Source organism: Berghia stephanieae, chromosome 7 (genome assembly GCF_034508935.2).
Source record: "Berghia stephanieae isolate SIO BIC M18660-M18661 chromosome 7, UCSD_Bste_1.3, whole genome shotgun sequence".
Taxonomy (NCBI): Eukaryota; Metazoa; Mollusca; class Gastropoda; order Nudibranchia; family Aeolidiidae; genus Berghia; species Berghia stephanieae.
Genome location: NC_088366.1, coordinates 10,696,575 through 10,716,943, shown reverse-complemented (window position 1 = coordinate 10,716,943; position 20,369 = coordinate 10,696,575). Strand labels below are relative to the sequence as shown.

Below are 20,369 nucleotides of genomic sequence, written 5' to 3'. Positions count from 1 at the left end.
CGACTGTTAAACCCTTTTAACCCTCTCCTTACCAACCATAGGAAAATCGCCACATTCGTTACGATCCAATCAGAACTTTTATCATTCTGATTTCTTTTGTAAATCACACAATTTAAATACAAATGTTTTATTATTGCTATAAAAACGTGACAATTTGATGTAGAGTTCATTTTGCTGATCAATATTATGCACAGAATGTATTTGTTGCTTTTCTGTTCGAGTAAGAAAATTCTATTTTTGTGTTGGGAGGGTGTGAAATTTGGGGGAAACTTCTGCAAATGGTAAGGAAAGGGTTATGTGGTCTAGTGGTATGACACTCGCTTTCGGATCGTAAGGTCCTGGGTTCGAGCCTCGCGCTCGGCACATAGTTGAGTCCTTGGAAAAGGCTCTTTACTCACATTCTCTCACCGTACTCAGGTGTAAAATGAGTACCTGGCCGTTAACAGCGTTGTCTTTGTCCGAAAAATTGTAATATCGCCTAACAGGCGTCATGTCCCGTCTTACATGTTAAATGTTGCTGTTGAGCAGGGACCCCTTGTAAAGCGCTTTGAGCACATTTCAGTGGATATTGCGCTATACAAAGCTCAATTTAAAGATAGAATAATTTACGACCTGGATGTGTTTACGTAGACCAAAGTGTGTTGCATAATCTTCCAGATATTTCAACACGTCTTCATGCTTGAGAAATGACGGGAGGTGATCAGAAAACGGGAAGTCAGGAAAATACATGCACTCTTTTGGAAGATTTGTTCTGGAATAGAAATGAAACAATATAGGGAATGGGATTAGCGGAAGAGTAGCGTCCCTTGATTGGACGTCACCTTACAGAGAGAACTTCAAAATAGTTTTGCGCATGCGTCTCTCTCGTCCTTGCTTTCGGTGAAGTGTCTCATGCCGCTTTCACCGGAAGCGAGGACGAGAGACGCATGCGCACAACCAACATGGCGTTCTCTCTCTAATAACTTTTCCGCCGGTGACGTCCAATCAAGGGACGCTACTCTTCCGCTAATCTCATTCCCTATAGATAGTTAGCATGCGCTTGGCTAAGAAGCTCACAACATTGCCATTCGGAAGTATAATGGACCAACACACAAAACTATGTGTAACCTTGAACGTTTATAGTCTGGTTAATACAGTGTAAGTGCAAATTATTCATAAACGCGGAATACAAAAAGCAATAACAAAGACCTGAGCTTTTGTATAGCACAATAAAACACCAATCAACGTGCTCAAAGCGCTTTACAAGGGGTCCCACGCCAGCAGCAACACTTAACTCTAATCGAGTCATCGCGTTTGTAAAGCGTTTTTACATTTTTTTTTCGACAAAGACAACGCTGTTACCAGCAGGTACTCATTTTACACGTGAGTGTAGTGAGACAATGTGAGTAAAATCCTTTTCAAGGGACTTAAGTTTGTATCAGAGCCGTATTCTAACTAGAGACCAGCTGATCCACAAGCGAGTGTTATACCACTAGACTACATAATTGAGTCCTTGCAAACGGCTCTTTACTCACATTCCCTCACCGTACTCAGGTGTAAAATGAGTACCCTGTCGTTAACAGCGTTTTCTCTGTCGGAAAAAATGTAATATCGCCTAACAGGCGTCATGTCTCGTTCTTCGTGTTACCAACCTGTTGCTGTTGGTCAGGGACCTCTTATAAACCATTTTGAGCACTTTTAGTGGATATTGCGCTATATGAAAGCTCAAATTAAGAAAAAAAAGATTACCTGAGATTTTGGTACATGCTGGTGTGTATTCGAAGACCATTGTCATCTGTACCCACAACATCAGTATATCTCCAAGTCCCACCGATCTCATCGGTCTGTTCAAACGCTGTTACATGAAAACGCTTCCTCGTGATTGATGAGTTGCTGTTGTCCTTCCTGTCATCATCATCATCATCATCATCATCATCACCATTGTCAGAAGTCAAGAGTTTGATAGCGGCAAGACCGGCTGCACCAGCTCCGATCACAGCGACTTTTATCACATTATGTTCCATAACTCAAACCGTTACAGAAACGCAGACAGACAAACCAAATCCTTTTTTTTTTTTTGCTTGGGCGACCGAAGAGTTTCTTGAATGACAGAATTTATGAAGGACAACAGACAAAGCCGAAAGGACTCTGCTGACCCGATGACGTCTACGCCAAACAGGCGGCTTCGAATTTATTAAAGAAGCTGATATACAGAGAAGTGGTAAGGTGGGGTAGTTGCACACATATGTAATGGCTTGTGATCGCATAGTGGTGTTTTTCATAGATGGTAGTATTATCCTTTGCGTTGTGTTGTAGATGTTAATAATGACGAAAGAGTTCAGGGGCCGGTGATGATAATTGAATGCACAACATCAAGACATTCAAATAAAAGTCCAGATTCCAAGTTTCATTTCTTACAGTTTTATTTGTTTGTGATAAATTCAAAATCAAAATCATGATAAATTCCAACTCCAAATCAAATAGCATGGTCATAATTCAATCAGTTTCATAAATTCCAAATCCGTAAAATCAATCCACATGTAAAGTCAATTTTGCCTAAGTAACCATTTTCAATATACGTGGAATATTTCTAAGTCCGTAAAAGCAAATAAATGATGGTGAGCACAAAAGGTTTAAAGTGTGCAGCTCATGGTCAAGTTGAATGCAGAATCAAAAGGTAGAATAATCCCCGTTTGATCAGACACACTGTTTTATATCCTATTGTAAACTGTCCCACAATTCCTTTCACCAAAGGTCAGTTTTACGCCTAAATAATCAAAGGTCGTACGCCTAAATAATCCGTACGCCCAAATAACAAATACGCTACGCCCAAATAATATCGTACGCCTAAATGATGAATACCAACTATAACTTAATGCTTTTATCCCCAAATACCAAGTAACACCGATCAAAGAAAGTAATTTTCTAGTATTCAATATAATGACCAGATATACAAAATTCATGAACTCATTAAACCCACTTGCTGTAAGCTAACTCTCTTACATACGCCCCTTTCTTAGGATTTAAATTGAGTTAAAAACAATTTCAATTTTTAAAAAAATCAGTAAGAGATCAATCTATAAGCAACGTCTAATTAGAATTAGATAATAAAATGTAAGAAATAGTTTATCAAAATGACAACACTTATGCCAGTTAAATATTTTTAAAAGTTTAAATTTTAGATAAATCAACATCAAAGTTGATTACAACATCTATGTATATATCGATTATAGTTTTTAAAGTATTACAACATCTATAATAAGATAATGATCAATTAAAAGTGATTAAAATTTAAATTTACCAACACCAAAGATGATTGAAATTTAGATATATAAAAATCGATTATACTTTTTAAGGTATTACAACATCGACTGTAAAATATCAATTAATTAAAAGTTCAAAGAAAAATTATCTTTTTATCTTAAATTCCATCTTCATAGCAATACAAGTGTTAATTCCCGTCATATTTCATCACACATAAATATTATTGCGTGAAAAAGGATGGTTCAGTTTCCATTTGTGATATACTCACGTTGTCTTATTCAATCTCAAATTCAACTCTACACGACATGGGTGATAATCTCAGCTTCCATGTATGTTTACTCATTTACTGTCATCTCAAAACCAATACCTTGTACATTCCCTTATATTGTATGATTCCATTTAAACAACATTATTACATTAATTCCAACTTATAATATGTGGTACAAATAATGTTTTATAGACATCTAGATTCAAATACGAAGAATTATATTTCAATTAGTAATAAAAAAGATTTAAAAATAAATCATAATAATAGCATTATCATCATTTTAAAATTCAAGTTGAAGTTATTATCATTCATTGTTCATTGTTGATGTTTCAATTTTTAAGCTTTTTAAGTCATGAGCGTGTAGTTTACAACTTCATTGATATCAAATTGTTCTTTGTGGTCATCCATCAGAGGTCACATTTCTCAGTAATCCGTTCGTTTTGAGAATGGTCATCCTGTAAAAATTGTCAGTAATTGTTAATTAAGTCATTGTCTCCATTTAGAATGAGTTTTCATGTAATGAAAAAAATATATCAACTATAAGAGTTGAGGTGGTTGTATCTAGTCTACGTGTTGCATTTTGTGTGTGTTGTGGTCACTGAATAGCCCAAGTGTCATAAATTCACTTTATTTATTGTTAATTAATTAAAAACTTTTTCCTCTGTAAATGTCTTAGAATTATCACAATAATGTCTTCACATTCAAATATTTAGCATTGAATAAATAATCAAAAATAGTCTGTCCGGCTTGTTCACATCACATATTTAGTGTTTGTAAATAATCAGTCATTAGTCTGTCCGACTTATTCATATTTAGTACAGTGTAAATAACTAAATAAGTAAAATCTAACATAGTATGTGATTGTGGGCTGTTACTAAAGTGACCAACTTTTGCAATTAGTGTGTTGTATTTGTTCGAGTCTTTTGAATTGGGACGAAAAAAGACTCTACAGGTAGCAAACGTATGCTTAACCTGTTGGGTTGTTTCTTGGTCTTGTGACGTCGCTGTAATCCATTCATCTCCGGCATCTGGGTCGATTCTCCTCGTTGATATTTGTGGTTGTCTCGTGTATACGTTGAATCTCATTGTAGATGAAATTGTAAAAATTCAAGATTAACTGTGTGCGAGATCTTGAATTTAAATGAAGTTGGACTTATCCAGCAAGTCAAAAGAAAGTTGTGAACTCAGCCATGTGTTGACAAAGAGTTCGTGTGTAGTAGTCGACAGAGGTCGTGTGTTGTAATTGTCTGTGTTTGTTGATCGAGTTTCGATGAGGTGACATGTGAGTACACACCAGGTAGATGATGTAATCTGTAGAGTACCGGTGGGTGACGTGAGTCCAAACACCAGGTAGATGATGTAATCTTGCAGAGTTCCGGTGGGTGATGTGAGTCCACACACCAGGTAGAGGATGTAACAATAACGTAGTCTAGTAGTGTATGTAGTAGGGTCGAATAAGGTCAACAATATTTTCGTTATTTGAACGCAGGTTGTTGAATATCATACGATAATGAATCCAAGGAAATCGCTCATGTGGCGTTTTGCGATACTTTTTCCTGCATTGTCTTATATACATATATAGCCTTTATCTTTTACAATGATACTAAGACAGGCGTTATTATAATATTCAATGTTTATAAGTTGTAGATATGGGTGCTGCACACTTGTATATTGACATAAGTTTAAATTTGAATACGCTCACCACTGAATATGATGGAAGTAGTATTGTTCACAATTGGACATCATTTTTGTAAAAACAATCGTATCTTGAACGTTTATGTAATTATTGATATCGTATATCGTTGGGTATTGTTGTCGTAGAAGTAAATACAAGTAATCCAATTGTTCAATAAAGAATGTAAATATAAAAAAGGTTCATGGAAGAAATCTGTGTTGATACGGATATTATTTTATGAATTCTGTCCAGTTTGTATACGTTGAAAGGTACGATGTAATTGAGGTTGCTGTGTATTTGTAGTCTGTAGATTGTGTTGATTCTGGACGTATCAATGGCGTAGTCGAGATTGTTACTCCATTTTAATGTATTCGTGGATAGACCAAAGGGATTAGGACATTTCCCGACCTCTGTTGTGGCTGTGTTTGAGTTGGCTCTGTCGTTGTCATCAGTGTTCCCGTTATGACTGATGGTGGCAAGTGTCCTCTTTCGTGATGACTGTATCATGTTTAAGTGCAAACACTACTTCTGCCTTTGATTAACTCGAATTATTCCCCTTAGAAAATCCCTAATTTAATGAAATATGATTTTGTTTATTTTATCATTATTATTGGTGTTATCGTAGCACTTCCTACCATTTCAATTTATTGCTGAATGATTACACACTTAAGATTTGACAATTGAACATAACTTCTTCTTCAACTCAGTTACAAATTTTATGATATAAATGTTAAATTCAAATCACGCAGTAAATATTGATTACAATTACAACAGCAAATTGATAGGAGAAAAAGATGATAATCAAAATATTCGCAGTAACAATATACACTCTGCTCAATAAAAATTCAATGTTTCGCGCCTTTGCCCTCGGCTTATAAAAATATTCATATAACTCATTGCGATGTAATCTCGCGCCTCTTAATATAGCATTGATAAATGTGTGCGCTTTAACCACGCGCATCGTATTTATAAAAATTCATCGTCTTCTGTATTATTTCATAATGTTAAACCATGCGCTTTAATCAAACGCAAAATAAAATATTCCCGAACGCCTCATTCCTGCGTCTCGTAATTTAAACCGTGTGCACTTTAATTACCGCGGCTTACATCACTGCGCTTATTTACCCACTATGCATTTACAGCATTTTACCATATGGGTTACTCATAATTCGCTGATTCTTAACAAGTTAACCACTTGTGTCACAAATATTATCAGCTCACATGACATGATAATGCATTTTCAATATTTTGTTATTCTTCCGTAATAACATTTTAACTCCCATTACAAGACATCAGTCTTTCATAATAATTAATACTCCGTCATTTTATTTGTTCTCCGACTTTAAACCAAAAGTCCGTTATTCCGTTATTATGAGAATATGTCTCCTTTTAAAAATCACGATGAAACGCGTTTCAAAACAAAACAAAACAACGATTGACTCATATTCCGCATGAATCATTTCAACTTAATTTCCAGTGATAAAATCCAAATGTCTTATGTAATCTATTATAACGCCATGTCTCATTACAAATATATAATAAGCTCTGTTGTCGATTACTTGGCTGCGTTAACCACACATTTATTACCAAGAATACAAACAGATATAAAACTTTGCTCTTTGCCATGAACCCATGAATCTCAAAGAGTCAATATCAACCTACCAATTCATCCCTATTGACGGGAGAAAAATATAATCAATGATGTTGTAATATAACAATAAATACCATAAGACATTTTTCAATTATAAAAACTTCTAATTGACGTGTTGTTATTGCCATCATCTTCTTGAGTCATTTTGACAGAAAATAAAACGTAACAACATGAAAGAATGACCAACTGTCATGTAATTCCAACAGTAACAGACAAAAATTGAAGTAAAAATTGACACATCTTTGTTACTGAGCTAAACAAAACATTGCCATTACCGGTACCAAATAATATTCGAAGATTTGTTCCGAAACGTCTGATTGTAAGTAAACGCATTTTCATTTATTTTGAAAAATAAAACGCACTAAAATATTCATTTAAATACTGCAATTTTTCTTCATCTCTCCCTCTCCTCTTTTTAAATATCTAAAATACATAGATAGCATCAATATGATATTATTATTATTATTATTATTATTATTATTATTATTATTATTATTATTATTATTATTATTATTATTATTATTATTATTATTATTATTATTTTGCCGTTCTATAATATATTGCTTTTGGTTTTTTATATATTTTCTTGTTCCATCTATGGTTCTTAATTTCAATATTATTTCGTTTAATTTTTTAAAATACCGTCTTTTATCAGAATTTTAGGAATCATCTATAATTTCAATATTTTTTTTCAACATTTCATTACAAAAAATTATACTACTTCACCTTCAAAATTGATATTCATTTTCTTTTCCAAATAAACATAATACTTTTCTGTTCACAATTTTTTTCACTTCAAATTCCGAGTCTCACAAAAACTTCAATAGATGTTAACACCGCAACAATATACATTTCTTGTGTATCCATGGTTCAAAAAAATAACATCTTTACATCCTGGTATCACGGCTCCAAATAACATATATAAGAATCCTGGTCACGGCACCAAATAAGATACATAATGTGGGGTAGTTGCACACATATGTAATGGCTTGTGATCGCATAGTGGTGTTTTTCATAGATGGTAGTATTATCCTTTGCGTTGTGTTGTAGATGTTAATAATGACGAAAGAGTTCAGGGGCCGGTGATGATAATTGAATGCACAACATCAAGACATTCAAATAAAAGTTCAGATTCCAAGTTTCATTTCTTACAGTTTTATTTGTTTGTGATAAATTCAAAATCAAAATCATGATAAATTCCAACTCCAAATCAAATAGCATGGTCATAATTCAATCAGTTTCATAAATTCCAAATCCGTAAAATCAATCCACATGTAAAGTCAATTTTGCCTAAGTAACCATTTTCAATATACGTGGAATATTTCTAAGTCCGTAAAAGCAAATAAATGATGGTGAGCACAAAAGGTTTAAAGTGTGCAGCTCATGGTCAAGTTGAATGCAGAATCAAAAGGTAGAATAATCCCCGTTTGATCAGACACACTGTTTTATATCCTATTGTAAACTGTCCCACAATTCCTTTCACCAAAGGTCAGTTTTACGCCTAAATAATCAAAGGTCGTACGCCTAAATAATCCGTACGCCCAAATAACAAATACGCTACGCCCAAATAATATCGTACGCCTAAATGATGAATACCAACTATAACTTAATGCTTTTATCCCCAAATACCAAGTAACACCGATCAAAGAAAGTAATTTTCTAGTATTCAATATAATGACCAGATATACAAAATTCATGAACTCATTAAACCCACTTTCTGTAAGCTAACTCTCTTACAGTAAGACCTGGAATGAGATTTTAAAAAAAAGTTAGCTCAGGATAGAGAAGGATGGAAACTGTTTGTCTGTGGCCTATACCCTTACCCAGGGTGAAAAAAGCAATGATGATGATGATGATGATGATTATGATGATGATGATGATGATGATGATGATGATGATGATGATGATGTTCCATCATGACGCTGTTCAAAAGTTCTGGAAATGGATAGCGATTAAATAAATAAATAAATAAATAAATAAATAAATAAATAAATAAATAAATAAATAAATAAATAAATAAATAAATAAATAGATAAATAAATAAATAAATAAATAAATAAACCCCTTTTATTCATCCCCAAGCGGAAATGTGTCTTTAGGGTCTATTCCAAAGGAATACTGGAATAACACAGGCGTGAGCTGCAGCGTAGCGCGCAAATTGAGCTGGGGCGAGGTGACTACTTGCTCAAAGCCACACAACGAGGCAGGTAGTCGAACTCGGTACCTTTTGGGTGCGAAGCAAAGACTGTACCGTTGAGCCACGCTGCCCCATTACGTGATTAAATAACAGAGCTACCAACTTGAAATTTTAAAAATTCGTAGTTTCCAAGGGAAAAAAAAAAGAAAAAGTCACTTTAAATAGCTTCACAAATGAAAAATAACGGTATTGGCATCAAATATATTAAATCTTATATTGCCTCTGGAAAGACAAGTATTTTAAATTTTGGCCAAAAAACACGTCCTTCAAATATCCAATTGACTTAAACGACCCTCATCTTGGCAAAAAAACTCTCAAACCTGGGACCTCGTGATGTTTTTTTTTCTTTTTGTTGTTTTATGCCAAGTTGAGGGAAATTTAAATCGGTCGATATTTTATTAGAGAACCAGTTTTCTGGCCAAATAAAGAAAAACCAAAACAAATAGTATTTCCAGAGTAGGCCAATTAACGGGTTGTCGCGAAGACGTTTGGCAAGTTGCCAAGTACAGCACGTGCGGCTGTGTGGTCTAATGGTTTGACAATCGCTTTCGGATAGGAAAGGTCCTGGGTTCGAGCCTTCCTCACCGCATAATTGAGTCCTTGGAGAAGGCTCTTTACTCACATTCTCTCACCGTACTCAGGTGTAAAATGAATACCTGGCCGTTGACAGCGTTGTCTCTGCCAGAAAAAATTGTAATATCACCCAACAGGCATCATGTCCCGTCTTACATGTTAAATTATGTTGCTGTTGTCCAGGGACCCCTTGTAAAACGCTTTGAGCACATTTAGTGGATATTGCCCTATATAAAGCTCAAATTAAGCTTAACCTTTTTTAGTCTGGTTCATACAGTTTAGTGAGAATTACTCAAAAACGCGACAAAGAGCAATAGGGGATGAGATTAGCGGAAGAGTAGTGTCCCTTGATTGGACGTCACCTTACAGAGAGAACGTCAAAATGGTTTTGCGCATGCGCCTCTCTCGTCCTCGCTTTCGGTGAAGTGTCTCATGCCGCACAACCAACATGACGTTCTCTCTCTAATAACTTTTCCGCTCGTGACTTTTAATCAAGGGACGCTACTCTTCCGCTAATCTCATTCCCTATAACAAAGACCTGAGTGGCGTACTATCTATAATAACAATAGTCCTAATAACAGAAGGGAGAAACCATAATAAATACTGGGCTTGGCCAAGAAACTCACAACATTGCCATCCGGAAATATAACGGACCAACACACAAATCTATGTGTTACCTTAGACTTTTATAATCTGGTTAATACAGTTTAGTGAGAATTACTTAAACAAAACAAAAAAACAAAAAAACAAAACAAAAAAACAAACAAAAAAAACAAAACAAACTTTTTGTTTATTCCCCTTAATAACGCAACTATCTTCTTCTTCTTCGTCTTGTGGAAACCTCCAATATTGTCGAGAATCACTCCACAGTTTGTAGGGTTTTACATTTTAAACTTGCTAAAACTCTGCACATAATACTAATTTAAAATAAAACAAACAAAAAAACACATAGATTCGTCTGTGGTATTTCATTCATCCTGTTTTGTTGATAAAGGGGAAAACCGAAACGTTCATTTGATCTGTTTTTTGTAATTAAATTGAAGCTTACATTCAACTTCACGTTATTATTTATTTCTTCGAGCTTCGAGCAGCAACATTTACACTAGGCATAGCATCAAAAGAATAAATAAATGGAATTGACGTTAAATTTTCGAGTCACAAATAAAACCACTGAAGTCTTTATTCGACTAGATAGTTTTTAAACAAAATATTAGACAACTTACGTAAGTTTCAACAGATTGTGTGTACTTGTCTATGCTGATTCTATAAATAACCCGTGGCCAGTCAAGGGTTGTCAGATAATAATATTATAAAATTAATAATCCAAACCATTATGAAAAAAAATTCCAAATTTCAAAATAATAATTCAAATTTCCATAAAAATGTCTACCTCCCCCTCCCCCCCCCCCCCCCCCCCCCAAAAAAAAAAAAAAAAAAAAAAAAAAAAAAAAAAAAAAAACAACAAAAAAAAAAAACAAAAGCAGAACAAACAAAAAAAAAAACATAAAAAAACAAAACAAAAACAAACAAAAAACCAACAACCTTGCGCTTTTAAATAGTGCAATATCCACTAAATGTGCTCAAAGCGCTTTACAAGGGGTCCCTGGCTAACAGGAACATTTAACATTTAGAACTGGACTCGACGCCTGTTTGGCGATATTACAATTTTACACCTGAGTACAATGGGAAAATATCAGTAAAGAGCCTTTTTCCAAGGACTCAACTATACGCAGAACGAGGCTCAAACCCAGGACCTTCAGATCCGAAAGCGAATGTCATACCACAAGACCACATAGCGCACTTTCTCTAGCTTACCCTAATAACTAGAGAAATAGAGAAATGTGATGATAAGAGTAATGGTAATAGATGTGTCAGTGTATGGCGTACTCACTACCCAGAGCATTTTTTTTTTTTGTTTGTTTGTTGCTTTAGGTCTCTTCCAACACAATTGAGGTTATATGAGAGACCGCTGAAACAAAAAAACAAGTAATCTAACAAAAATAGTACAAATAAATCAAAATCATAACCTAAAGATATCATAAGCTAAATTATAAATAACCAGAACAAACAGCAGAAGATTTACAGACAAAAAAATATCCCCTGTCAAAAATACAATCACAAACCAAAGAAGCAGATAGCCTATAAAGAGAAGAAACGACATCACTCTCGGATCGTACACCCATACGAACATCATAATACGATTCAAGGGTGATGCTCCCATCCAACCACCCGAACCCAGAGCATTTATCTAATCTTTATTTGAAGTAAAATGGAAAAAGGGTCACTTCCCAAGACAGCCTTGTACTGGACAGCAGATGGGAAGAAAAAGCGGGGAAGACCCAAAGAAACCTGGCGAAGGACCATGGAGAAAGAATTAAAGGAAGCAGGCCTGTCCTAGAATATACAGCCACAGCAAAAGCAGCCGATCGCAAAAAAATGGAGATGTCTGGTGGATGCCCTATGTGCCTCAAGGCCCGAAGAGGATTAAGTAGTAAGTAGTGAAGTAAATCGGGTGATTTTTTATGAAGTTATGGTCAGATGTATGGGAAAGGTATCCAGCAACTTTTCTCAATTGTCATACTTTTTCAACTTGACTAGCTGTAATGAATATTTAGAAGTGAAATTCAGCTTAGATGTTCCCCCAAGATGTACAAAAAGGGTTGATTTAATCATTTATGACAAGAATTCATTTTTGATAAAAATTACCTTCTAACTAAACTTGGCAATATCTATATCTCAGTTCAAACCTTTCCACCACCCGACTGATCACGTAATTCTCTGTAACAAATTAAATATTGGTATCCAAAATATTTATTTGTTATTGTATGGAATAATTTATCATTTTAAACATTTCTTACAGGAAAAATAATCCAAAAATAATCCAAAAATCCAATCTTAAAATGACAATACAAGGACTTAAGAAATAATCCAAAAAATAGGCGGTTTGGATTAAAATAATCCAACCTGGCAACCATGGACCAGTCGTGCCTTGTCCGAGACTAATACACCCAGACTAAAATGATAATGATTTTTTCTTTATTTCATATTATTTTATTTTTATTTTATTATATTACTTGTCGATCGTATTATTTGTATTGAGGTTTCTGAACTGTTTTATATGCGCCTTTTCATATCAGGAATAATAGGTCAAAAAGGTCAAAAGTTTATTTTAGGCCATTGGCCAAGTCATAACATCTCTCTGAACAAATTATTCTAACAAGTATAATAATACAGGGATAACATTCTTTTTTTTTTTTTAATTCGTTTATAGCTTACAAATCAAGCAATAATAATAATAATGATAATAATAATAATAATAATAATAATAATATAATAATAATAATAATAATAATAATAATAATAATAATAATAATAATAATAATAATAATAATAACAATAATAATGATAATAATAATAATAATAATAATAATAATAATAATAATAATAAAATAATAATAATAATAATAATAATAATAATAATAATAATAATAATAATAATAATAATAATAATAATAATAATAATAATAATAATAATAATAATAATAATAATGATGATAATAATAATAATAATAATAATATAATAATAATAATAATAATAATAATAATAATAATAATAATAATAATAATAATAATAATAACAATAATAATAATAATAATAATAATAAGAAGAAGAAGAAGAAGAAGAAGAAGAAGAAGAAGAAGAGGAGGAGGAGGAGGAGGAGGAGGAGGAGGAGGAGGAGGAGGAGGAGGAGGAGGAGGAGGAGGAGTAGGAGTAGGAGGAGGAGGAGAAGAAGAAGAAGAAGAAGAAGAAGAAGAAGAAGAAGAAGAAGAAGAAGAAGAAGAAGAAGAAGAAGAAGAAGAAGAAGAAGAAGAGGAAGAGGAACAACAACAACAACAACAACAAAGAAAAAAAAAACAACACTTACAACCGAGATAGCTATCTAGTTCAATCCAGTTTACTGAAATGACCGGCTTGTTTGGACACTTTGAATACTGAAGTATTGAATGGTCTCCGTGTCCACATTACTTTTAACCCTCTCGTGTTCAGATTCTTTTTGGGGGAGTAGATAATGAGTTCCCTATATGGCCATGTCAATCATGTAGACATCCTTTGATGATATAAGCCTACTCTTTGATATCTGTAGTCGCCTTTTCGTTTTCTACGGTCACTCATGGCTAAACTCCGCCCAGAAACGATTTCATAGGTCCGTCCATCACCAAATTTCAAACTTTTGTTCTCGTGAGTTCATAAGTTTTTTGACCGAAGAACGATTGGCTACTGAGCATCTTGACCCTTCATCGATTGGTCGTTCTGGCAGCTCACGTGTCAACAGCCGTCAACAATGAATTGAATCATCCTCGATGCAGTGGAAGACGGCCATGGAATAGTTGTGTCACATCGCCACGTTGTTGAATAAATTATCCAGGCATGGTCAATAGGTAAAAAAGCCAAATTATGTTCTAGTTACTTTTGAAACAAACAAAGTATATCACTGATCTCGTCTCTTTGAGATATAAAGAATGATATAAAAATCAAGAAAATCGGCCGATAAATAAAAAAGTTGCTAAAAAAATCTAAAATAAACAAAAGCAATTTTTAAAATCAAATTTATTCGTAAAACGGTTTTCAACCGATTTTTATGAAACAAAGACCAATGTACTTCTTTTTTCAAGCTGATTTCAGCAATGTGACTTTCAAATTCCTCAGAATTATATTTTTTACTTTTAGATTTTAGCTTTTAGGCCTACTCCATAAGGTGTTATATTCCTTGCATAACAATAGCGTAATACATCGACGGGGAGAAGCGTCTTTGTTTCGGCCAGCTGGATAGATAGCCTGTGATTGGTCGAAGACTTTGAGATGCTTGATTCACAATTCTACACGAACGGACCCCGGCGGTCTATCAAAGAGGTGTAACAAATTTATTTACCGACTATTTTTCTTGGTGCTAAAATTACAAAGTAATAATTTTGCATCAGAAAAAATAACTCTGAAGTTCCTATCTCTTTATTACAATAAAATTGATACCTCGAATGACAAAATCGACCCACAAATAAGGGAGTTATAAATTATTCGTAATATTTTTTAAAGTTTACAATAATGGTCTTCAAAGTCATTTTTCATCACCAAAGTCGTAATTTTTTACCGATTTTTACCAAAGTGCAATGTCAATGATTTTCACACGCAAATAAAATAGGATTTAAATCGCAATTTCTGAAACGTATTTTCTTTTCTGTCGGCAAATTTATAAAAATCAAAGCTGAAAACACCCTGCGGCAGTGACAGGGCCTGTCATTTCCTTCACAACGATTGGATTTTACTTACTGAGGCCAGTCTTGGCTACCCCGCCAATGAATATTATGCAGTTGTCGGTTTTTGTCGGGTTGAATCTTAAAGAGAGGGGGCCATACACGTTGGGTTTGTTACTCGGGACGGGACGGGCAACGTGTAGCGCCACTGATCCGAGAACTACTCATACAAAAGGGCTGAGCAAAAACAATAACAAAGAGCTGACGCCGATTTCTTTCTTTCTTTAAGAATCAATACATTGCCCGCTTCACGAGCGCCCCAAACATATCCTCAAGTCACATTTATTGTGGGGTTGGATTTCAGCTTTTCATCGCCATGTCACTGAGCATGATTATAAGAAAAGTAAATGTCACAGATACCATTTAAATATGAAGAATGTGATTTTGTATAGATAGAATGGAATTGGCGTCACTCAGGTATTTGCTATTGCTTTTTGTCATCCGCGTTTATGAGGCATTCTCACTAAACTGTATTAACAAAACTACGAGTATAAACGTTCAAGGTTACACATCGTTTTGTGTGTTGGTTCGTTATACTTCAGGATGGCAATGTTGTGAGCTTCTTAGCCAAGCGCACACTATCCATATTAAGGAAAAGTTAATCTGGAGTATTCTGTCTTCAGTCTAGACTTGAAACACTCTATAGATAGAACGAAGTTGACGCCACTCGAGTCTTTGTTAGTGTTTTTTTTTACCATCCACGTTTATGAGTAATTCTCACTTAACTGTATTATCCAGACAATAGATAGTATGCGTTTGACTTAGAAGTTAACAACATTGCCATCCGGAAGTATAACGGAACAACACACAAAACTATGTATAACCATAATTTTTTATAATCTGGATAATACAGTTAAGTGAAAATACCCGAGTGACGTCAACTTCGTTCTATCTATAAAAGTTCATAGTTACACAGCATTTTGTGTGTTGTTCCGTTATACTTCCGGGTTGCAATGTTGTGAGCTTCTTAGCCAAGTGCATACTATCAACGCTATTAACGGCCAGGTATTCATTTTACAAATGATAACATTGAGAGAATAATGATAGCTTCTTATAGAGCGAACGGTATTCTCAACCATGAATGTGAGTAGAGAACCTTTCCCGAGGACTCAACTAAGCGCCAAGCGAGGCTCGAACCCGGGACCCTCCGATCCGGAAGCGAGTGTCATATCACGTGACCACATAGCCGACTAATCCATTTTTATTTACAGCTTTAGGGACGATGCCATTACAAGCTGTGTCCATGGCATTACGCCGTCACGACATTGCAAAAGTACGTTAATCACTGGTCAACTGTTAATGATAAATACAAATAATAAATCGCTTTATAGATAGTTCGAAGATGACGTCACTCAGGTCTTTGTGATTGTTTTTTGCCATCCGCGTTTATGAGTAATGCTCACTGAACTGTATTAACCCGACTATAAACGTTCATGGTTACACACAGTTTTGTGTGTAGGTCCGTTATACTTCCTGATGGCAATGTTGTGAGATAGCCAAGCGCATACTATCTATACAGGGCTCGAAGAACTGTTACACCATGTCAAAAAATCTTTGTAAAATAACAAGGAATCTTTCGAGAAGGAGGTTCTAATATGTTTTTATTATGTGTAAAAAAATAAAAAAGGATTTTCTTGTCTGCAGGTCTGATAATCCAAATTGTTATGGGATTATCGTCTACTACATCATTGTCATAAAAATCAGCGCGTACCCCCTCCCCTTTCCCCTCCCTCTTTGGTGAAACTGTCATGGTGAAAAGGCAACGGGTAATTTTTCGAATTCGAATTCGTAGGAATTTCAAAGATTCTATTTCCGGGTCATGCAGACGCGGCATATTTTGGTCGTCTGCTAGAAAGTAAGACAGTTGAAAGTGAGGAAAACCAAACTTGGTAAAACGTGATTGTTAATCAATTCATTAATATTTCGTTGACAAGTAAATGTGACGAAAGCTTATTTACTAAAGGTTTCATTATCTATTTGCCACCATAACGTTCGGTAGACTTTGTTAGAAAGAAATGAGAGGTCACTCGTTCATAAAATCATATTCATCCAGGCTGGCCCACGGCCACGGCTTCGGAGCACTTGATTGAATGATTAGAATGATTATTATATATCTATTAATATTAATATTATTAAAGTCAAAGTAAATGAATGGGTGGAGCCACCAGGGCTCTTTCATTCAAATTATCTACTATCGAAAATCGGGACATAAAACAACACTTACTTTATGCCTATGTGTTGCTTTCAAAAGTGCGATTTTCCCAGTCCCAGCCCGTGCCGCATATTGTCAGTATTTCATCTTACTCACTTGATGATGCCAGACGTCTGACTTAAACCAGTGATCAAGTCTATTTAAAATTCTTTACGACAAGTGCCTTATCCTTGTCCATGAAAAGACCTTTCTCTATCATTAATTCTGACTTCTGCTCTTGGGCCCACAGTCACAGTGAAAGCAGCCAACAACTTTAATTTTAATCCATCCAGATTTCTCTAGATGGTTCCATGTCCCTCGATTTCCTCCACAGTTGAATGCCTGCGGCTGTTTCTTTGCCTTGCCATCCCTTCTTTTCTTTCCTTGTGGATTTCATGCCAAGGCCTCTCGGTTTACATTATTTATATTTATTAGCTTTCGGAGGTGTGAACAATACATCCTTCGCTTCCCTCTCTGGATTGAAGATTGGGTCATGGTTTGTCATACAATAATTGGTCTCACTAAGGTCGCATTCTATGCTTGTATTTTGACCATTTCAGGTCATTGACCTTTATTATACTGAATAAAGCCATAGCTCTTATTTGCTGTATTTGTGATATTTTTGATATGGGTGTCCAGTTTTAAATGACCATTGATATGCAGTTCAAGCACCGGCTTCTTTACACCCTCCCATCACAATATTTGAAAGTAGAAAATGGTGTTTTAGGTGATAAACGGGTTTTTACAAGATATTTAGTAGTCTATGCCGAATTTACATGGGAATCTGTTAAAGGCCGTTTTGGTGAATCTCATTATCATCATCTGTAAAGTATTTGAGGTTATGAAGCAAATGATTTTCTTTTATTTCCTAATTATGCAGGGAAAAGTGAGAAAAAGAACATATCGCTACAAGATGAGTGACTTATTGGATGCGATAAAGATACGAAAGGAATTGAAAGAGTGGGAGTCTGCTTTTAACCTTGTACATCGAAGAAAACCATCCAAGGTAGTATTTTCTTATTTTTAGATATCAATAAAAGAAACCCCACTGAAAAACGTGAATTTTTATAAACATACTCAAAGTGCTTTACAAAGGGCCCCAAGCCAACAGCAACACTTAACATGTAGAACGAGACAAGATGCCTGTTAGGCGATATTACATTTTTTTTTCCGACAGAGACGATGATGTTATTGGCCAGGTACTCATTTTATACCTGAGTATGGTGAGAGAATGTGAGTAATGAGCCTTTTCCAAGGACTAAACTATGCACCGCTAAGAACGGGACTCAAACCCAGGACCTTCTGTTTCGAAGGCGAGTGTCACACCACTAGACCACATAGCCGCACAACAAAAGAAAATAGATTGGAACTGTGGAATTTGAATATAGCTGAGTTTTTTTCAAATTGTAGAATGAAAATTTATTTTTTAGTTTATGTCTTTAAATAATATTTGACATGTAAAATTTACATTCAGGTTTATGGTATATTATGAACCTCTGTATTCATATTCATCTTATTTGTGTTTCAGGATGACATTGACAAAGCACCTCCTGACATCAAAGGTGAGACTTGCTTGTCATAAATTATCGTGTCTTCTTCTTCTTCTTCTTCGTTCCTCTGATGGACATCTATGGCTGCAGTCCGATATCTGCTATGAAGTCTGTGGTCCGCTTTAGGTCCTCAGCCTCACCATAGAGCTTTGTGTTGAGTGTTGTAGGGGTGACCCAGTGGTTCGAACGTTGCACGTTGTATAATGGGCAATCCATAAGCACATGTAAAGTGGTTTCATGGTCGGTTCCACATGGGCAATAAGGGGTTGTTCCAATACCTAGCTTTGTAAACATATGTCCTCTTAGTCTATTGTGTCCTGTTCGGAGGCGGAATAGAGTGACTTGGCTACTTCGCTGAATGGCATGGATTGGATCCTGCTTGTTGTGTTCCAGGTGTGTGTCATTCCTTTCTTTGTCTATTTTTAGCTTTATTATTTTCTTTTGCTGATGGTAAGTGATTGACGACTTCGGTTGTTCCTTTTGGGCTCCTTCTTTGGCCAGTTGATCGGCAATTTCATTTCCATATATACCTACATGACTTGGAATCCACTTCAGCACAATTTTTCCTGTTTTATCAGATAAGCCCTCAAGGGCCTCCACAGTGTGTGCGGCTTCAGAGTCCTGGTAATTTTCAATAGACCGGAGAGCATCATCAGAGTCTGTCAAGTAAACCACATTTTTCCCGTATATTCTGTGATCTCTGGATAGTTCTTTTGTTGCATTGAGGATGGCTTTTTCTTCAGTTTTAGTACTTGTGCACATTGAACCCACTGATACAGATATTTTTGTTTCTGTTTTATCTGTCCAGTGTATGAGTGCACCAGCACCTCCATTCATGAGGGGGCCGGAAACTGAGCCATCTGTATAAACTCTTATCCAGTTGGTCATTGGGTATTTTTTATCGATCATCTTTAGGGTTTGAGCATTGTCATTATTGCTTCGAATGTTTTTCTTGTTGATGGTTATGGATTTTTGTTTCTTTTTCCACGGTGGTGGTTTGAGATTTGGGACATTGATTTGGGCAATATCTTCCTTTGGTGTCACATATTTGCTCTCTAGTTTTTGTCCCAAGGCGATGAAGTTTTCCCTTTTGAGTCGATTCTCTTTCTTTTCCATTGTACTTGGATGCAGTGGTTGGGATTCCATGAATTTTATCTTTGAGAATTGTGTCATTATTTTTAAATTTCGTTGTTCTTTGAGAGGTTTTATTCCTGTGTGGGTTTCCATCTTGTGAATTGGTGTTGTTTTCATTGTTCCAGTGATCACGCATAGGCATTGGTTTTGGACTTTTTCAACCTTTTGAAATTGAGCCTGTGAGCACGTTCCCCATGCCGATATGGCATAGTCTATTGCAGGTCTTACATATCCAAGATATGTCTTCTTCAGGACGTTTGAATTTGCTCCCCATTGCGTTCCAGCAAGTTTTCGGAGAAGCTGCATTCTCTTGTACCCTTTCTGTTGACTTTCATCTATTTGATGTTTCCAAGTGAGTCGAGGGTCAAATTTCACTCCTAGATACTTAGGCATAAGGTCTTCTCTCAGAATCTTTCCATCCAAAGTTAATCGCATAGATTGCTTTTTGGTTGATAAGCTGAATGTTGTGTATGTGGTTTTATCAGCATTTACTCTCATACCCCAGTCTTTTGTCCATTTGCTCAAAGCATCAAGAGTCATCTGTATCCTGGCCTTTGCAGTACCAATATTTCTTTCA

The 20,369-nt window shown here is 35.3% G+C and overlaps 2 protein-coding genes across 2 annotated transcripts in view; one reads left to right on the top strand and one right to left on the bottom strand.

Annotated features, from left to right (window-relative positions):
- The window catches only part of LOC144976452 (uncharacterized), a 10,004-nt gene extending 7,816 nt beyond the window's left edge, over window positions 1-2,188 (bottom strand). Inside the window, exons 1-2 of the mRNA XM_078920742.1 lie at window positions 1,729-2,188; window positions 613-751 (exon numbers count right to left, since the gene is read on the bottom strand). Of these exons, the coding sequence (XP_078776868.1) occupies window positions 613-751; window positions 1,729-2,003 (414 nt within the window). The 5' untranslated portion in view covers window positions 2,004-2,188. The remainder of the gene's footprint in view (window positions 1-612; window positions 752-1,728) is intronic.
- Window positions 2,189-16,730: 14,542 nt separating this feature from the next.
- Window positions 16,731-20,369, top strand: part of LOC144976670 (ATP-dependent DNA helicase Q4-like) — a gene marked incomplete in the record, with an annotated part of 482,011 nt that continues 478,372 nt past the window's right edge. Inside the window, 3 exon segments of the mRNA XM_078921001.1 lie at window positions 16,731-16,806; window positions 17,989-18,114; window positions 18,637-18,670. Coding sequence (XP_078777127.1) covers window positions 18,022-18,114; window positions 18,637-18,670 — 127 coding nt within the window.